The sequence below is a fragment of the Delphinapterus leucas genome, chromosome 1, assembly GCF_059928025.1.
Source record: "Delphinapterus leucas isolate spDelLeu-1000000601 "Yukka" chromosome 1, BTC_Dleu_Yukka2, whole genome shotgun sequence".
NCBI lineage: Eukaryota > Metazoa > Chordata > Mammalia > Artiodactyla > Monodontidae > Delphinapterus > Delphinapterus leucas.
In genome coordinates this window covers 11,257,438-11,274,228 of record NC_143129.1, presented here as the reverse complement: position 1 = coordinate 11,274,228, position 16,791 = coordinate 11,257,438, and the positions used below count along the sequence as shown (strand labels likewise).

The window sequence follows — 16,791 nt, the reverse complement described above, 5'->3', positions numbered from 1 at the left end:
TTTTTTAATTTTTATTTATTTATTTATTATTGGCTGCTTTGGGTCTTCGTTGCTGCACGCGGGCTTTCTCTAGTTGAGGCGAGTGGGGGCTACTCTTCGTTGCGGTGTGCCAGCTTCTCATTGTGGTGGCTTCTCTTGTTGTGGAGCATGGACTCTAGGTGCTCAAGCTCCAGTAATTGTGGCACACGGGCTTCAGGAGTTGTGGCATGCAGGCTCAGTAGTTGTGGCTCGCAGGCTCTAGAGCGCAGGCTCAGTAGGTGTGGTGCATGGGCTTAGTTGCTCCGTGGCATGTGGGATCTTCCCGGACCAGGGATCGAACCTGTGTCCCCTGCATTGGCAGGCGGATTCTTAACCATCACCCCACCAGGGAAGTCCCTCATTCACTTCTTATTGGAATACAAGCACTTTAGAAAATAGTTGAGCAATTTCAGAAAATTACATATATACAAGCTAGCCATTCCATTTTTTTTTTTAATAAATTATTTATTTATTTTTGGCTGTGTTGGGTCTTCGTTGCTGTGCGCAGCTTTCGCTAGTTGCAGCGAGCGGGGGCTACTCTTCGTTGTGGTGCGTGGGCTTCTTATTGCATTGGCTTGTTGCAGAGCACGGGCTCTAGGCATGTGGGCTTCAGTAGTTGTGGCATGCGGGCTCGGTAGCTGTGGCTCGCGGGCTCTAGAACGCAGGCTCAGTAGCTGTGGCGCTCAGGCTTAGTTGCTCCGTGGCATGTGGGATCTTCCCGGACAAGAGCACAAACCCGTGTCCCCTGCATTGGCAGGCAGATTCTTAACCACTGCACCACCAGGGAAGCCCTAGCCATTCCGTCATTATTCAAGAGAAACCAAAGCATTATATCCACACAGTCTTATATACAAAATTTTATAGCAGCTTTACTTGTGATAGCCCAAAATTGGGATCAACCTAAATGTCCAACAACAGGTGAATGGAAAAACAAATATATAAAATACTATTACTTAACAATAAGCAGGAACAAACTAATGCCAAAGACAACAACATAGATGAGTCTCAAAATAACTTGAATAAAAAACAAAATGAGTATATTCTACATGATTCCATTTATCAAATGTCTAGAAACTGCAGATTAAAATGACAGTTTGTTGCTTAGTCACAATGAGTGGCATCAGAGTTTGTGATAAATTAAAAAAGGGCACAAGAAAATTTTAATTATTTTGATTGTAGTGATGGTTTCACTAGTGTATACATATAACTGATCAAATTATTTACTTGAAATGCATGCAGAATATTGCATGACAGTCAATCTTAAAGTCATAAAAAAAAAAGAATGTCACACAGACACTTGAACAGGGACATACAATGAAACAATAGAAAAATTGAAATTCCAGAGATTCAAATTCACAGGTTAATTTACTATATAAAAAGGTAAAATTTCAAGTCTGTGACGTAAAGATAGAATATCCAATAAATGAAGATAGATAAAGAGGTGGCATCAGAAATAAAAGTAAGTTGTATATAACCTCAGTGAATCAAGATAAATCCCAAATGGATCAAAAATTTAAATGTAAAAACTGAAACCATAAAAGAACTATAACAAAACACAAACTTCTAAATAACAGTAAAATGGTGAAGGTCTCTCTCACCACGAATCAAAATTCAGAAGCAATTAGGGAAACAAATTGTTAAATCAACCATATAAACTTAAAAATTTTTTTGCATGGAGGAATTCCAGTATCAGCAATGGTGAATTAAGTAGCTGGAACCAATTCTGCTGTGAACAGCTAGGACAAAATGTTTTTTTAACAAAAGCTACTGTTTTGGATGCATGGCATAGCTACCAGGGTTATGTGTGAGGAATTGTAAGGGCCTGGTCTGCAAGAAAAAGAGGCTCAAAGAGGTGATCTGGCTTTGGGAGGCGGGGGCTTCTCCCTAAAGGCAGTTACTGACTGGAAAGAAGCAACTGAGAGGCTGATAAAACGATTAGATCCTTGACAGACTCATGAGGCAGGGAGACAAACATTGAAATTTAAGGATCCGGAGAAAGGAAGGGCCCTAATAAACACCCTGTGTTTTCAGCTGGGGCTCTGAAAGGCCTAACCTATGAGTAAGAACGTACTAGAAATAGACCACCCATCACAGTGCTGAAGCCCTTACATTTTTACTCCTTTGAGAAAGACAATCAGGAATTGCTTCTTCTCTTAGTCTCTCTGCCTGCCAGGAGCAAAACCAAATGCTGTCTTGATTAAGGTGATGTCATCCAGACTCTTAACGTGTTAATTTTTAATATAAAATAGCCAGCATTGAATCAAACACCCGCACACACAGAGGATATTTCCAAAAAAGTAAAAGGCAGACAAAACAGATCCAGAGGAGATCAAGAAAATGAAGTTATTGGACCAATACAACAACAACAAATAAACTATGAGTAATATGTTCAAGGAATTGACAGAATATTGAAAATGGAAAGAAATAGAAATTCTAGAACAGGAAGATATGATAGGTGAAATTAAGAAGAATGGATGTGTTTAAACTAAGATTAGAAAGAGCTGAAGAGAAACTATTGAACTAAAAGACAAATCAGAAGAAATATCCAAAATAAAACACAGAAAGCAGGTATGGTTAATACAGAAAAGAGGAAAAAGAAATATGTAGAACACATGAAACACCAAGCACAAATCTTAATAGAACCACAGCAGCAGGAGAGGAGAATGACAATGAGGAAGAGGCAGTATTTTAAAAGATAATAGCTGAGAATTTCCCATTGATGAGAGACATCAAGCCAGAGATTCAAGAAATACTAGGAACTCCAAGCAGGATGAGTTCAAAGAAAAGTAAAATTGGGCATGTCATAGTAAAACTGCTGAAAATTGGAGATAGGAAAAAATTTTTAAAAGCATGCATAGGGAAAAAAGTATTGGCATTAGAAGAGCAAAATTAGGCCAAGAGCTGACTACCCAATGGAAGCCTAGGAGGCCAGAAGACATCTTAATGATATCTTAATGACGCTCCAAAAAGGTAACTGCTGAGCTAGAACAAATCGTTCAAATGAGAGCAAGATAAAAAGTAGTTGAAATAAGCCAATCTTGAGAGAATTCACTAACTGCAGACTCAAGAGTTCCAGAAATACCAAATGGAGACTTTTAGGCAAAGGGAAAAATCACAGATGGAAGCAGTGTAGTGAAGGAAAGAGTAAAGAATAACATGAATAAATGCAAATTGACTGTGAAAATAATAATAAAATGACTGTGGGATTAACAAAATAATAACATAAAACACAAGATATATTGAATTGAATTAAGAATTTCTAAGGTCCTGTGCTGTCCAGCATGTGTTAAAAGTTCTAATTTATATATAACTTTATTAACTCAAGGATGTTTGTTACAACCTCTGGAGTAACTACTAAAATCAAAATTAAACAAATGTTTAATAAATAGGCTAATAGAGGTGGGGAAATTGAACACTGAAGAATCAAGATGAAGAAAAGAAAGTAGAGAAAAAGAAACAGCATTTGAAACAAATAGAAAAATATAATAAGATGGTAGATTTAAAACCAAATGTAATAATTAATTACTTAACTGTAAATTGACCAAACTATTCCATTAAAAGGACAGTCATTGATAGACTGAATGAAAAAAAAGACAAAAACTTGCTACTACAGACTTGATTACTACAAAAACTTGATTATTACAGACAAAACAAAGTTAAAAGGACATGTTTGGAAAATGATACACTATGCAAATACTAACCAAAGGTAGGTTGATGTATGTATATTAATATCAGACAAAGTAGACTTTAACATAAATGAGTTATTTGAGATAGGACATATCATAATAATATAATTTGCAATCCATGCAGAAGATATAGCAATTTCAAACATGTATGCCTGTACTAAATTATCTACATATTTTATAATATATACTTATGAATTTCTATCTGTCCATATGTGTATACATATTATGTACTATTTTATTTACTTATATAAAAAGATAAGTATACTATTGCATAATATTTTATATACTAATTATATATATAACATTATTATATATACATATTAGTACAAAAAAAGATAACTTGAAAACCCCAAATGTTTGGAAATTCATTAATACATGGGTAGCCCATAGGTAAATAGCCCAAAGAAAAAGAAAATAATCTCAATAAAATTTAGAAAATATTTTGAACTGAATAATAATAAAAATATATCAAAACAAATGTGACAGCTAAAATCATGTTTAGAGGGCAATTTTAACTTTAAATGCTCACACTAGAAGAAAAACTGAAAATCCTTGACCTATGCATTCATTTTAAGATATCAGCACACACACACACACACACACACACACACACACCCCACACCAAATTCCCAAGAGGTTATAAGGCTGGAAACAACAAAGAACAGATATCAATGAAATGGAAACAGTTACTTAAAAGAGAGGGTCAACAGTATCAAAGTTTTCTTTTGTTGTAAAAAAAAAAAAAACAATTTATAATTGATAATGAACTCTTACCTTCCTATGTGCCATTTATTAAGTTATTGTCTTAACTTCAAGTCCACCCTTCAAAATTCTGCATTGTGATGCTGGGCTGGAATTCAGTTTTGCAGGCTGGCTACTTGTTAGTTTCTGCAAGGAACAATAGAGATTTTTAAAAAGTAAGAAAAGCATGGTTGCAAAGTGACATTCAAGCTCTCCATCTTGTAACAGTACCAAAAGGAAAGGACACTATCAGGAAAGTGAAAAGACAACCTGAAAATGGGAGAAAGTATTTGCATATAATAAATTTGATGAGGTTCTAGTATCCAGAATATATTTTAAAATCTTATGAGTAAAAAAAAATGAAACAAAATAACCCAGTTTTTAAAATGGACATTGGATTTGAATAGACATTTCTCCCGAGAAGATATATAAAGGCCAATAAACACATGAAAAGTTGCTCAACATCATAGTCAGTATAGAAATGCAAATCAAAACCACAAGTACATACCTACCACTTCACACCAACTAGGATGGTCATAATTAAAAAGATAACAAGCGCCCTTCCGCCGCGGCAGCCACTGAGGAGCAGCAGCCATGGCTCTGCGGTACCCTATGGCCGTGGGCCTCAACAAGGGCCACAAGGTGACCAAGAACGTGAGCAAGCCGAGGCACAGCCGCCGCCGTGGGCGCCTCACCAAGCACACCAAGTTCGTGCGGGACATGATCCGGGAGGTGTGCGGCTTTGCCCCTTATGAGCGGCGGGCCATGGAGCTGCTCAAGGTCTCCAAGGACAAGCGGGCCCTCAAGTTCATCAAGAAAAGGGTGGGGACACACATCCGTGCCAAGAGGAAGAGAGAGGAGCTGAGCAATGTCCTGGCCGCCATGAGGAAGGCGGCAGCCAAGAAGGACTGAGCCCCTCCCCTCTGTGCACAATAAAACTTTTACAGAAAAAAAAAAAAAAAAAAAAAAAAAAAAGATAACAAGCATTGGCAAGGCTGTGGAAGTTGGAATCCTCATACACTGCTGGTGGAAACATAAAATGGGGCACCCACTTTGGAAAATATTTTGTCAGTTTCTCAAAAAGTTAGACACACAGGTTACCATATGACCCAGCAGTTCCACTCCTAGGTATATACCCAAGAGAACTGAAAACATATGTTCACACAAAAACTTGTAAACAGATGTTTATGGCAGTATTATTCATTTTAACCAAAAGGTGGAAAAAACCCAAATGTCCATCAGCTGACGAACAAATAAAATCTGGTATATTCATACAATTTAATATTATTCTGCCATGAAAGGGATTAAAGTACTGATACATACTACAACATGGATGAATCTTGAAAAACTGTGCTAAGTGAAACATAAATGACCACATATTGTGTGATTCCAGTTATATGAAATGGATAGCGAAATTCACAAAAACAGAAAGTAGATTAGTAGTTGTAAGGGTCTATAGAAAAAGGGAGTAGGGGAATGAGTGCTGACGGGTACAGGTTTCTTTTGGGGTAATGAAACTGTTCTAAAATTAGATTGTGGTAATAGTTGTACAACTTTGTGGATACACTAAAAACCACTGAATTGTATGCTTTAAAAGGGTAAACTTTGGGACTTCCCTGGTGGTGCAGTGGTTAAGAATCTGCCTGCCGATGCAGGGGACACGGGTTCGAGCCCTAGTCCGGGAAGATCCCACATGCCGCGGAGCAACTAAGCCTCTGCACCACAACTACTGAGCCTGTGCTCTAGAGCCCGCGAGCCACAGCTACTGAGCCAGCACGCCTTAGAGCCCGTGCTCCGCAACAAGAGAAGCCACTGCAATGAGAAGCCCACGCACTGCAACCAAGAGTAGCCCCCGCTTGCCACAACTAGAGAAAGCCCGCACGTAGCAACAGAGACCAAAGCAGCCAAAAGTAAAATTAAATTAAAAAAAAAAACCTAAAAAACAAAATTAAAAAAAGGGTAGACTTTATATTATATGAATTATATATATATAGTGACTACCCCATTGTGTGTACCCAACAGCAATGTATGAGGATTGTGAATTCCAGTTTCTCCACATCCTTGCCTTATTGTCTTGTCTTTTTTTTATCACAGCCATCTTAATGGAAGTGAAGTGGTGGCTCAATGTAGTTTTTTTTTCTTTTTTAACATCTTTATTGGAGTATAATTGCTTTACAATGGTGTGTTAGTTTCTGCTTTATAACAAAGTGAATCAGCTATACATATATCCCCATATCGCTTCCTTCTTGCGTCTCCCTCCCTCCCACCCTCCCTATCCCATTCCTCTAGGTGGTCACAAAGCACTGAGCTGATCACTCAATAAAAATGATATATTCATTTTTGTAACTGTAATAGCATAGAAGATGCTTACATAATAATTTTTATGTGTAAAAGAGTACTTTTTGTTTCTTATGGTATGGTCACATATATAAAAAAATTATACTGAGTAAAGATTGGAAAACATTGCACCAAAATATTAATAGGAAGTCTCTCTAGGTTGTGGGGTGACATAAGATTTTCTTTTCTTCAATTTTTTAAAAAAAATTTCAACTTTTCTATTATAAACATGTATTTTTATAATGAGGAAAAAAAAATATTTTTAAAGTACCATAAAGAAAAGATGTCAGGGGCTTCCCTGGTGGCGCAGTGGTTGAGAGTCCGCCTGCCGATGCAGGGGACACGGGTTCGTGCCCCGGTCCGGGAAGATCCCACATGCCGTGGAGTGGCTAGGCCCGTGAGCTGTGGCCGCTGAGCCTGCGCGTCGGGAGCGGAGCCTGTGCTCCGCAACGGGAGAGACTACAACAGTGAGAGGCCCTCATACCGCAAAAAAAAAAAAAAAAAAAAAAAAGTGGAGTAAATAAAGAACTTTGAAGAAGTAGAAATTAAACCTAAAACCAGCAACATTAAAACATTGAATTAGGTTGAGGAAGGTATTCAAGAAGGGTGAGAACAAATCTTAACTTGACAGCTCAATGCCTAGGCTGGTTCCAGAAGGGTTTCTGATAAGAGACAAGACCAAAGGAGCAGAGGGGAAACAGAGGGTGTCAGAATTTGACCCTGGGCTGTCAGAGCTTCAGGTAACAAAGATAAAAATTGTGTTTGCTTTCTTTTGAGAAAGCTTTAAGTTGATTTGTCAAGTACAGCAGATGTTTGTTTGGCAAAGTGGCAGCATGGAGAGAAAATTGTATTTCTTTGTATGACCATCTACAAGGAAGAGGTTTGGAAATCCTCTAATGAGCGTGCTAGGATAGAAGGCACTCAAGTTGGTTTATCAGGCTTTCATTTTGCCTGGTGTGTATGGTGTGTAAGGCAAGGCTAGAGAAGAATTGGGAAAATAGAGGGGATTTTTGAGGTCACGTTGAGCGGAGAGAGGAAAGCAAAGAAGGGAGGAATTTCAAAGAGAGATGACAGCTAAGAAAAGAACCTCAGTTTTAGGTGATACCTGCTCCTGATTTTGATAGTGTGCTGTTGATTCATGAGAAGCAGAAGAAGATTGAGCAAGGGTTCAGTAACCATAGGATTAGCATAGAATATTGTGGAATGAGTTCAGTTTTGGAGTCAAACTGATCTGTGTTCAAAACATACCTCTTACATCCTGTTGGTGGCAGCTTGTATGCTTCTCAGACTATAGTGAAAAACATAGAGACGTGCTCAGCCTTTCAGTTCTTTCTGAAAAATAATAATTTGACAAGCAGTAATTCATATTTTTCCAATTGAAAAAATCATATACATTTTGAAGAAGAATGAAACACTTGCCTGATGATGTGGTATAATATATCTAAACTATTTCTACATGAAATACAGAGTAAAGGATATTCTTTTAGAAAATATTCAATTTATGCCTGTGCATGTCCAATTTTATCTTTTACTTTTTCTTTTTAATTTTTTCATTTAAAGCTCTTTTACTTTCCCAGCATTTAATGGCCTGTTTACACAGTAGATTCTGAAACTCAGAGCAACTCTCTGGAGACCCAGAGGAAATGAATAGTGGTAGATATACATTAGTGCAGGTTATAAAACATAATTACATTAAAATTTTTAGGTGAAAGCACATTTTAATGCATTAAACCTGCATTGCAGAAGCATACTAAGTTTTTATGGATAAATTTTTTTCCCACTGGAGGGTGCAATTCATCAGTGTATCAAGATTTCTACAGTTCCTTTAATGAGTATACTTTATAAATAATATCAGAGAGCTGATTATTTCCAAGACACTAATGTAGAATGCTGAGTAGATTTTATAAAACTTTAAATAGATAGAATTTCACTAATAGGAATCTGGGCTTTATTCTACAATATACTTGTGATTTAATTAGGATCAAATGATTTTTAAGCCAAGTGTATTCTTTTATTCTCTCTTTTGGATACTATGTATGACTTTCTTGGTTATTAATACTACAAAAATGTATGCTAAAAATTCATAATAAAGAGAAATACAGTCCTACTTATTATGAAGTTTTTGCAGTTGTTTTCTTTAGCAGTCTATGTATTTAATTAAAATTCTCTGTGAAATATAGATTATTAGACTCTACACACAGTAATAATGTGTGGTCTAAAATTAAATGTAAATTTATTAAGCATAAAACTAATATATACATTTAATTGAATTTTTTGTTTTCATTATATATCTTTATGTAGTATGAAGGCTTTTAGATAATGTGTGCCTTCAGTATAGCACTAATAAAATATAAATTTTAATAACAGCCAATATTTATTGAACACCAACCAACTGGGTCTCAGCAGAGTTCTGTACTGATTAACTTTACATTTTTAACTTATTTAATTCTCACAACAGCCTCAACAAATAAGTAACATTTTCCTCACTTCACAGATGAGGACTCTCAGGTGTCACGTGACTTACCCAAGTGCATACAGTTGGTATGAACTGCTGCTCAAGCTGGGTGACCTGACTTCATGGCCCAGACTTAATCACTGTTTAATAGCTATGTTAGACGTGTTGGTGCCAACCCCTGCTACCCAAACAGTAATGTGTTGATTTTTATTTTAGACACTTGAAGACAGGCACTTTGCATTGTGGTTAATGTCTCAAAGATCTCCATCAAATATTGTGGCTTTTGCTTGCCTGGAACTGATAGAACTGCTTTAATTATGACTTAGATGAATGGTGGCTCAGACTCTTTTTTTAAATTGTCTGCCCCAGCAGCTCTCCTCTCCTTCCCTACCCATAGCAGAACACCAAGACTGCCACTCAGAGGAAAAGACTGCATTGTCCCATCTCATGCTGTCTCAGAGATGCACAGTTACATAACCAAGTGGGCAGTGAAATGTTAAGTGTAAGTGTTGGGCGGGACTTCCAGGAAGCCTCCTTAAGAAATAAGGTCTGTGGCCTGTGACATTACTCCAACTTACCCTCTCCCACTGCCCACAGTGCTGGCATGAAGAGCAGCTGGGGCTCAAGCAGCCAGGATGACAGAACACGAGAGGGAAGGAACATCTATCTCCTGTAAGCCTCTATTTTGAGTTTTTCTGATATAGGCAGCTCTTTAATCATATTAACAGTTAAGGAGTTTTCTAAGGTTTAAAAACCCATGTTGTCTATCTTTTGATCCTCAGTCAACACCAGACTACAGCCTTTCTCAACAGATGTGACCGTACCATGAGGCCACCAAATATCCTTTCTATATTAATTTTGAATATGTTATTGGGCTAGTGATATGTGTTTGCTTAATTCTACAACATCATTTCTTTAAAGATCATTTCTATCCATAGTTTAAAATTAATTGCAAAACTTGTTCTACTCAGGGTAAAAATTTGCAGCTTGCTTTTACCGTTGTCAATGATTTAAAATATTTTAATTCATGCCAGGTGTTATTTCCCTTTTTGTAACCAGGAGGAGTACTATGGTGTATTCTTCTTGAGGTCAAATAAGTTATAAAGTATTTTTATGAGATTAGTAACATGATTTGGCAGTAAAGAATATGCATGACACATTTTGTATAAAAAAATTGACAAACTTCCTGGATTCCCAGCATTTCCTCTTTGCTCAGACATAAACCTAGATTATGCTGACCTCTCTTTAAACTTGCCACCTACGTCTAAGGAAAAGAATAAAGAAGTTTGCTTTAAAGCCCTTTCCTTGAAGTTTAATCAATATTTGAGAAAAAAAAATTCATGAAATGTCCTAGATTAGAAGATGACCAAAGGTGTATGAAAGGTAGAATATCATAGAGGTTTTAAGGTTTTTGCCAGATGTAATAGTAACAGTAGCAACGTAACATGGTTATTAATAGTACTGTCTTTCACTTATGCAGCACTCATGGTGTACTTGGTGCAGTACTTAATGATTTGTATGTATTAAGCCATTTAAGTCATTCAGTTCTCTCCATTCTAACAGAGGTACTGTTTTACAGCTCAGGGAACTGAACCATAACAACATTAAACAATTTGCTCAAGGTCACTCAGCTAAAATGGAGAAATCAGGACTTGAACCCATGCTTTTTGACCTTGCAATAGTACAATATTACACAGTATTCCTCCATTCAGAGAATTGTTATAATTATTGTATTAAATTAGCTAAATGAAAGATATAATTAGAGAACTATTTAGAAAGCTATGCTGAATATAGCTTCTTTTTTTTTTTTTTTTTTGTGCCGTGGGTCATGCGGGATCGTAGTTCCTCAACCAGGGATCGAACCCATGCCCCCTGCATTGGGAGCACGGAGTCTTAACCACTGGACTGTGAGGGAAGTCCTGAATATAGTTTCTTGCTCTATGCTTCTCAGACCCTCTTTCTTGGGATTGAAATGTAAATTTGTACAAACCACTGTCTGAATACTTAATAGTTGAATATTTAGTAATTTTTTTAATCTCCTACCCCTATCTTGCCCCTTCCCCCTTCCCTCTTCCCACTGGTAACCACTAGTTTGTTCTCTATATCTGTGAGTCTGCTACTCTTTTGTTATATTTACTAGTTTGTTGTAATTTTTAGATTCCGCATATAAGTGATATCATATGATATTTGTCTTTCTCTTTCTGACTTACTTCACTTAGTATGATCATCTCTAGGTCCATCCATGTTGCTGCAAATGGCAAAATTTCATTCTTTTTTGTGGCTGAGTAGTATTCCATTGTGTATATACATATATCACATCTTCTTTATCCATTCATCTGTTGATGGACACAGGTTACTTCCATATCTTGGCAATTGTGAATAGTGCTGCTATGAACATAGGGGTGCATTCTGAATTAGTGTTAGAATAATTTAATATTGAATAATTTAAGATTTTAAATTCATTTTTCACCAAGTTAATTTCCAAAGGAAACATTCATGATAGTTATCCAAATTTTTCTTTTTATTTCTATTTTTCTATGGCCTCACCAGATATAGGTATTAGGATAGACATTGTAATCAGGTTTAGATTAAGTCTTGGGAAAGAATCACCATGTGGCAAATTAACTCTATCTGATAAGGGGTTGATTATATCTAGTTCCCTTATGGTTGGTCCTGTAGGTAAAAAAATAAAATAAATTATCCACTTTCATGTCTGCCAAGAGTATGCAAAAGAAAATGATATATAGGGCTGAAAATATCCTTTAGAATCTGTTAAATACTGCCTGTATTTTGCAGAGAAAGATAAAGTCCATATTGATCAAAAAACTTGACCAAGATAATTTACCCAAGCAAAAGGTAGCAGTAAAATATACAGAGCATGTACTCTAGTGTCAGAAGATGTAGGTCAGATCTTGGTTCTGTAATTGATTAATCAAGAATACTTGGAGTGTTACTTAACCTCTGGGAGGATAAAGATTTTGACTAGTAAAATTAGCTAATGATACAATAATATTGCCTATAAAATTGTCTTGAGGATCAAATGAGAAGATATATGTGGCAGTGTTTTGCAAACTATTAAGTGTTATATAAATGTAGCTACTATTAATTAGATTTTGTTTTCCATTATAGAGAGGAGGTACTATAAAATCTACATATCATCAACAACTTAGAAATTGTTCCCATACCAAGGCAAAGGCAGGAGATACTATAGCTTCTTTATAAAATATTTTTATAAAAAGTTTCAGATGTTATTGAAATTACTGAATAATTAGATTACAATTCCTAGCTTATCATTTTAAAATCATACATTTATAAACTCATAAAATAGCCTTCAGTTTTGTTTTAGTCTGTTACAAAAAATTACAAAGGATTTTGCAAGATCTGCAAGAGAATAAATCTGTGTAGTTTTAAGCCACTGCTTTTGGTAATGTGTTACAACAGCTATAGGGAAAGACTTCATTTTTAAAGAACTGGACTAACTAATGGGGATGACCCCCTAAAACAGTGGAGACCAAATGGCCATGCTTCACAGTTAGGAGTCAGGTGGGTGCACTTATGGTAAAGAGGAGAAAGGTCTGAGTGGCATTCAGCAGAGCTGACTAATGGAGAGGCTGTGGCTCCCAGAACATAGTGCCCCAAAGAGGCAAGACAGATGGGCAGCCCACACAGACACTACTCAGTCTACACAGTGAGAAGAGATCAAGGATGGATGACCAGGAGGCTGTAGCCAGTTGCTTCAAAAATACTAATGATTCCTTTTCCAATTTTAGGATTTGAATCACTTTTCAAACCCACTGAGTGAGGAAGAGGTCAGGTATCCAATGGCAAGCACTCTTGAAAAGTGTGTATGGCAATAATTTATCTAATGCTACCACAATAGAACCTGTGACCAATTCTTTGGGTAACAGGACAAAGGTGAATACCCAGACACTTTAAGGACTGCTTAAAGTCAGAATCTGAGCTGACTTTGTTACTCAGAAACCCCAAGTCTCATCACAGCCCTCCTATTAGACTGAAGTCATATGAGGCCAAGTAATAGAATCCTGGCCCAGATCCAGTTCACAGGGGGTCCACTGGTTCCACAAGTATACCCATTGTTTATTTCCCTTCCTTGAAAGTATAATTGAAATGGACATACTTGATAGTTGACACAACCCTCACTTTGATTCTTTGGCCTGAGGGTGGGTGGGTGAGGAAGGTCAAGTGGAAGTTTTTGAAATTACTTGCCATTGTGGCCAAGACAGTGAATACAAAACACTATTCAATGTCAAGGAGGAATGGCAGAAATTACTACCACTCTTAAAGGATGCAGAGATGGTGGTCCCCCCTGTATTTCTATTTGATCCACCAGTTTGTTTTCTACAAAAGGTGATGGTCCTTGGAAAATTACAGTAGATACCATAAATTCTGTCAAGTACTAGGCCCAATTGCAGTTGCCATGACATAAAAGAATACCTTTTCTAGAGCCAATTTAAAAAAGAATCCTAATCATACTGGATGAGCAAGAAATGATAAGTATCAAGGATGCATTGATAAGATACATTTACTTGAGAGGGAAGGAGATTAATGCTATGAGATTTCAGGGACCTGCTACATCAGTAATATTTTAGAGGTCCAGTCGTCTGAAGCATGTTAGGCTATCCTCTTCACAGTGAAGGAGAAATTCTTGCATCTTGTAACTTCCATCATGAATAATGAAGCAAAAGGCTTGGGAGGCCTCCTTGGGCTCTGGAGACAGACTATTCCACACTTGGAAATACTGCTCCAGCCCAAATATTAAGTGATATGAAAGGCTGACAGTTTTGAGTGAGGCCTGGGGCAGAAACGGGTTCTGATGCAAGACCAGCGGATGATGCAACCTCCGCTTGGGCAATACAACTCAACAGACCGTATTATTTCAGATGTATCTGTGAGATGAGATGCAGTGGGGAATCTGTGGTCAAATTCCAGAATCTCATTGCAAGCCTTTGGAGTTGTGAAGCAAGGCCATGCCATCTGCAGTGGAGAATTATCTAGCTTTTGGAAAACAAATCCAGATGGGCTACTGGGCCCTGGTAGAGATGGAATGCCTGGCTATGAATCATGAGATGGCCCTGCTGCCAAGGCTGCTCAGCATGAGAAAGATTCCATCAAACACACCAAGTCATAATGTCAGGGCCCAAGCAGCAACCCAGTTTGAAATGGAAATGTTACACTGTGGATTAGATATAAGTGGGGACAGAGGGCACAGATACTTCAAAAGCCCCATGGCATCTACGTTCCACCCCTCATGGGACCTGGATCCACTTCTTCATATTCATTCCAGGAGCTGTTCCTTCAGGATTCTAGAGGACCTCTTTTCCTGGGAGAATCTTTAAGGAGAACATAAGTGGCACTAACCACAGCACCCTCCATTGCAGCTAATCAAAGGGATATAACTGGTCTTCTGAATCTTTCTGCTCTACTAAGAATTCTAGATGACGCTCACCCTCAGCTGTTCTAGGTGGATTAATGGTGGTTTGACCTAGACCCCAATGTGTGATGGGTCTGAGCCCTTGGCTCTCCAGGCCTTTCTTAGGGCATAGCTGTTACACTTGCCCATTAGCCATCAAGATTGGTCAAGGGTGTATCAAGGGCCACCTAGTTGGGAGCCAAACATATTTCTCCTGATGCAACTAGGGTATGGTTGGCTAACAATCTGTAGCTGTTTTCTTATTCGATATCTACCTAACGTTTGAGCCAAGGTCATGGTCTTCTCAGGGAAGCCAGTGAATAAGATGGCAGTACATGGGCCTAGCCGTTTCTGCCCAGTGTGAGATCCCTCTTATGGACTCTTCTAATGAGTTCTTTGCTCCAGAACTCCCCACTGAGCTGGCAGACAACTTGTCCATCCTGCATCATGATTTGATTGATCCCCTGCCAAATTGTTTCCTCCTTTTGTCTTTCATGGGTGTTACCTCCCATCCTCCAACAGATTAATTTCTTCTCCTAACTCCATCTCTGTGTCTGCTTCTCAGAGAACCTGAATGACCTTCACAAAGAAGTAGGGTAGGGTAGAGACATGTGGATGACCTATGGGAGTGGGCACACAGTCTGAAGATCTTTGTACCACTTGTGGTAGTGGTTTTAAGTGTCCCCACATTCTTTGATACTCCTCTCTTCAAGAGGTGGAGCGTAGTTTCCCTCCCCTCAACTTTGGGCTAGACTTTCTTCTAATGAATAAAGACTAGTTTACAAAGGGCACTGTAGCTTCCTGCTCCTTCTCTCATATCACTTCCTCTGGAGGAAGCCAGCTGCCATATCATGGGGAACCCAGGGGACACAGGAGAGCCCCATGCGATGAGCAACAGAGGCTTTCTGCCAACAGCCATGTGAGTGGCCTTGGAAATGGACACTTTAGTCCCCAGACTGCAACCCTAGGCAGCAGCTTGACTGCAACCTCCTGAGGGACCCTGAACCAGAACCAGCTGCTTCTGGATTCCTGAGTGGAAGTCAATGCAGATAAATGTTTGTTGTTTCAAACTGCGAAGTGTCAGAGGATTTTGTCACACAGCAATGGATGACGATATACTTGTAAATGACCATCTGAAAGTATCCACTATTGAAGAAGCACTAAACAGACAAAGTGACTCACCCAGTTGTCATCAGCCAGCCTCTGTCATCAGCCACTCCTGTGCTGGTAAAATGGTTGCAAGAATAGAGAAACCACGGGGACAGGGATGAAAGCTATTCGTGGTCCCAACAACTTGGGCTCCCACTCACCAAGGCTTATCTGTCTAGTTCTGCAGCTCCTGGAAGCCTGAACTGGCGGCAATGGAGGCCAGCACTGAAACATTCTACAAGGAAACTCACCTGCAAGTTGGTGGCAACATAGCTGCATTGGACCCTTCTGTGAGGCAGGAGTGGGCATGTGCCCTTGGAATCCACAGGTTGTGTCAGTTATATCCCATGTCACTGAACAGCTGCTGGCCTGACAGAATGATGGAAAAGTCTGTCAAAAGCACAATTAAGAAGTCAGCTCACATCATCCTCCAGGACGTAATGTATGTTCCAAATCAGTGACAATGTGTGGCTCTGTGTCCTGTGGGCAAATATGTGGGAACCAAGGGTGGAAGCAGGAGTGGCCCAACCTGTCCTCCTTTTGGGGGCCCACTTGGGGAGCTTGTACTTTCTGTCTCTGCGACTCTGAGACACTGAAGTGTGTTTTGAGAACCTGATTTCATAGGGGAAATAATTTCATTTGGGTCCCACTAACTCTAAGCTACAGTTGCTAGCTGGGCACTTTGGGTTCCTCATGCTAACGGGCAAGCAGGCAGGGAGAGTCGTCAGCATCCTGATGGGGATAATTAGACGTGATCATCAAGCAAAGGCAGGACTTCAGAGGTCTGACATGTGCAGTGCTCTGTGGCGGGCTCCCCTGCTGCTCCTGGAATCCTGTGAGCACCATGTGGTACAGCCTGTGTTAAACTGCTGTGATGACAGACATGTGGCCCAGGTACCCATGCTGCCAAATATCCGTCACGTGAGTGAGACCATCTTAGTCACCTACACACCAGCCAAACCACCAGCCGAGTG

General features: G+C 38.7%; 2 protein-coding genes across 2 annotated transcripts in view; both read left to right on the top strand.

The window, feature by feature from the left end:
* Positions 1–16,791, top strand: part of CRB1 (crumbs cell polarity complex component 1) — a 270,924-nt gene that overhangs the window by 3,432 nt on the left and 250,701 nt on the right. The gene's annotated exons all lie outside the window — the stretch shown is intronic.
* Positions 4,985–5,428, top strand: LOC149750412 (large ribosomal subunit protein eL36). Its single transcript, XM_089906551.1, has one exon. It carries the CDS (start codon positions 5,040–5,042, stop codon positions 5,355–5,357), a length of 318 nt encoding a protein of 105 aa, XP_089762677.1. The 5' UTR covers positions 4,985–5,039; the 3' UTR covers positions 5,358–5,428.

Excerpts from the sequence above, each read along its gene's own strand:
- LOC149750412 (XM_089906551.1), top strand. The coding sequence starts at position 5,040 with ATGGCTCTGCGGTACCCTATGGCCGTGGGCCTCAACAAGGGCCACAAG.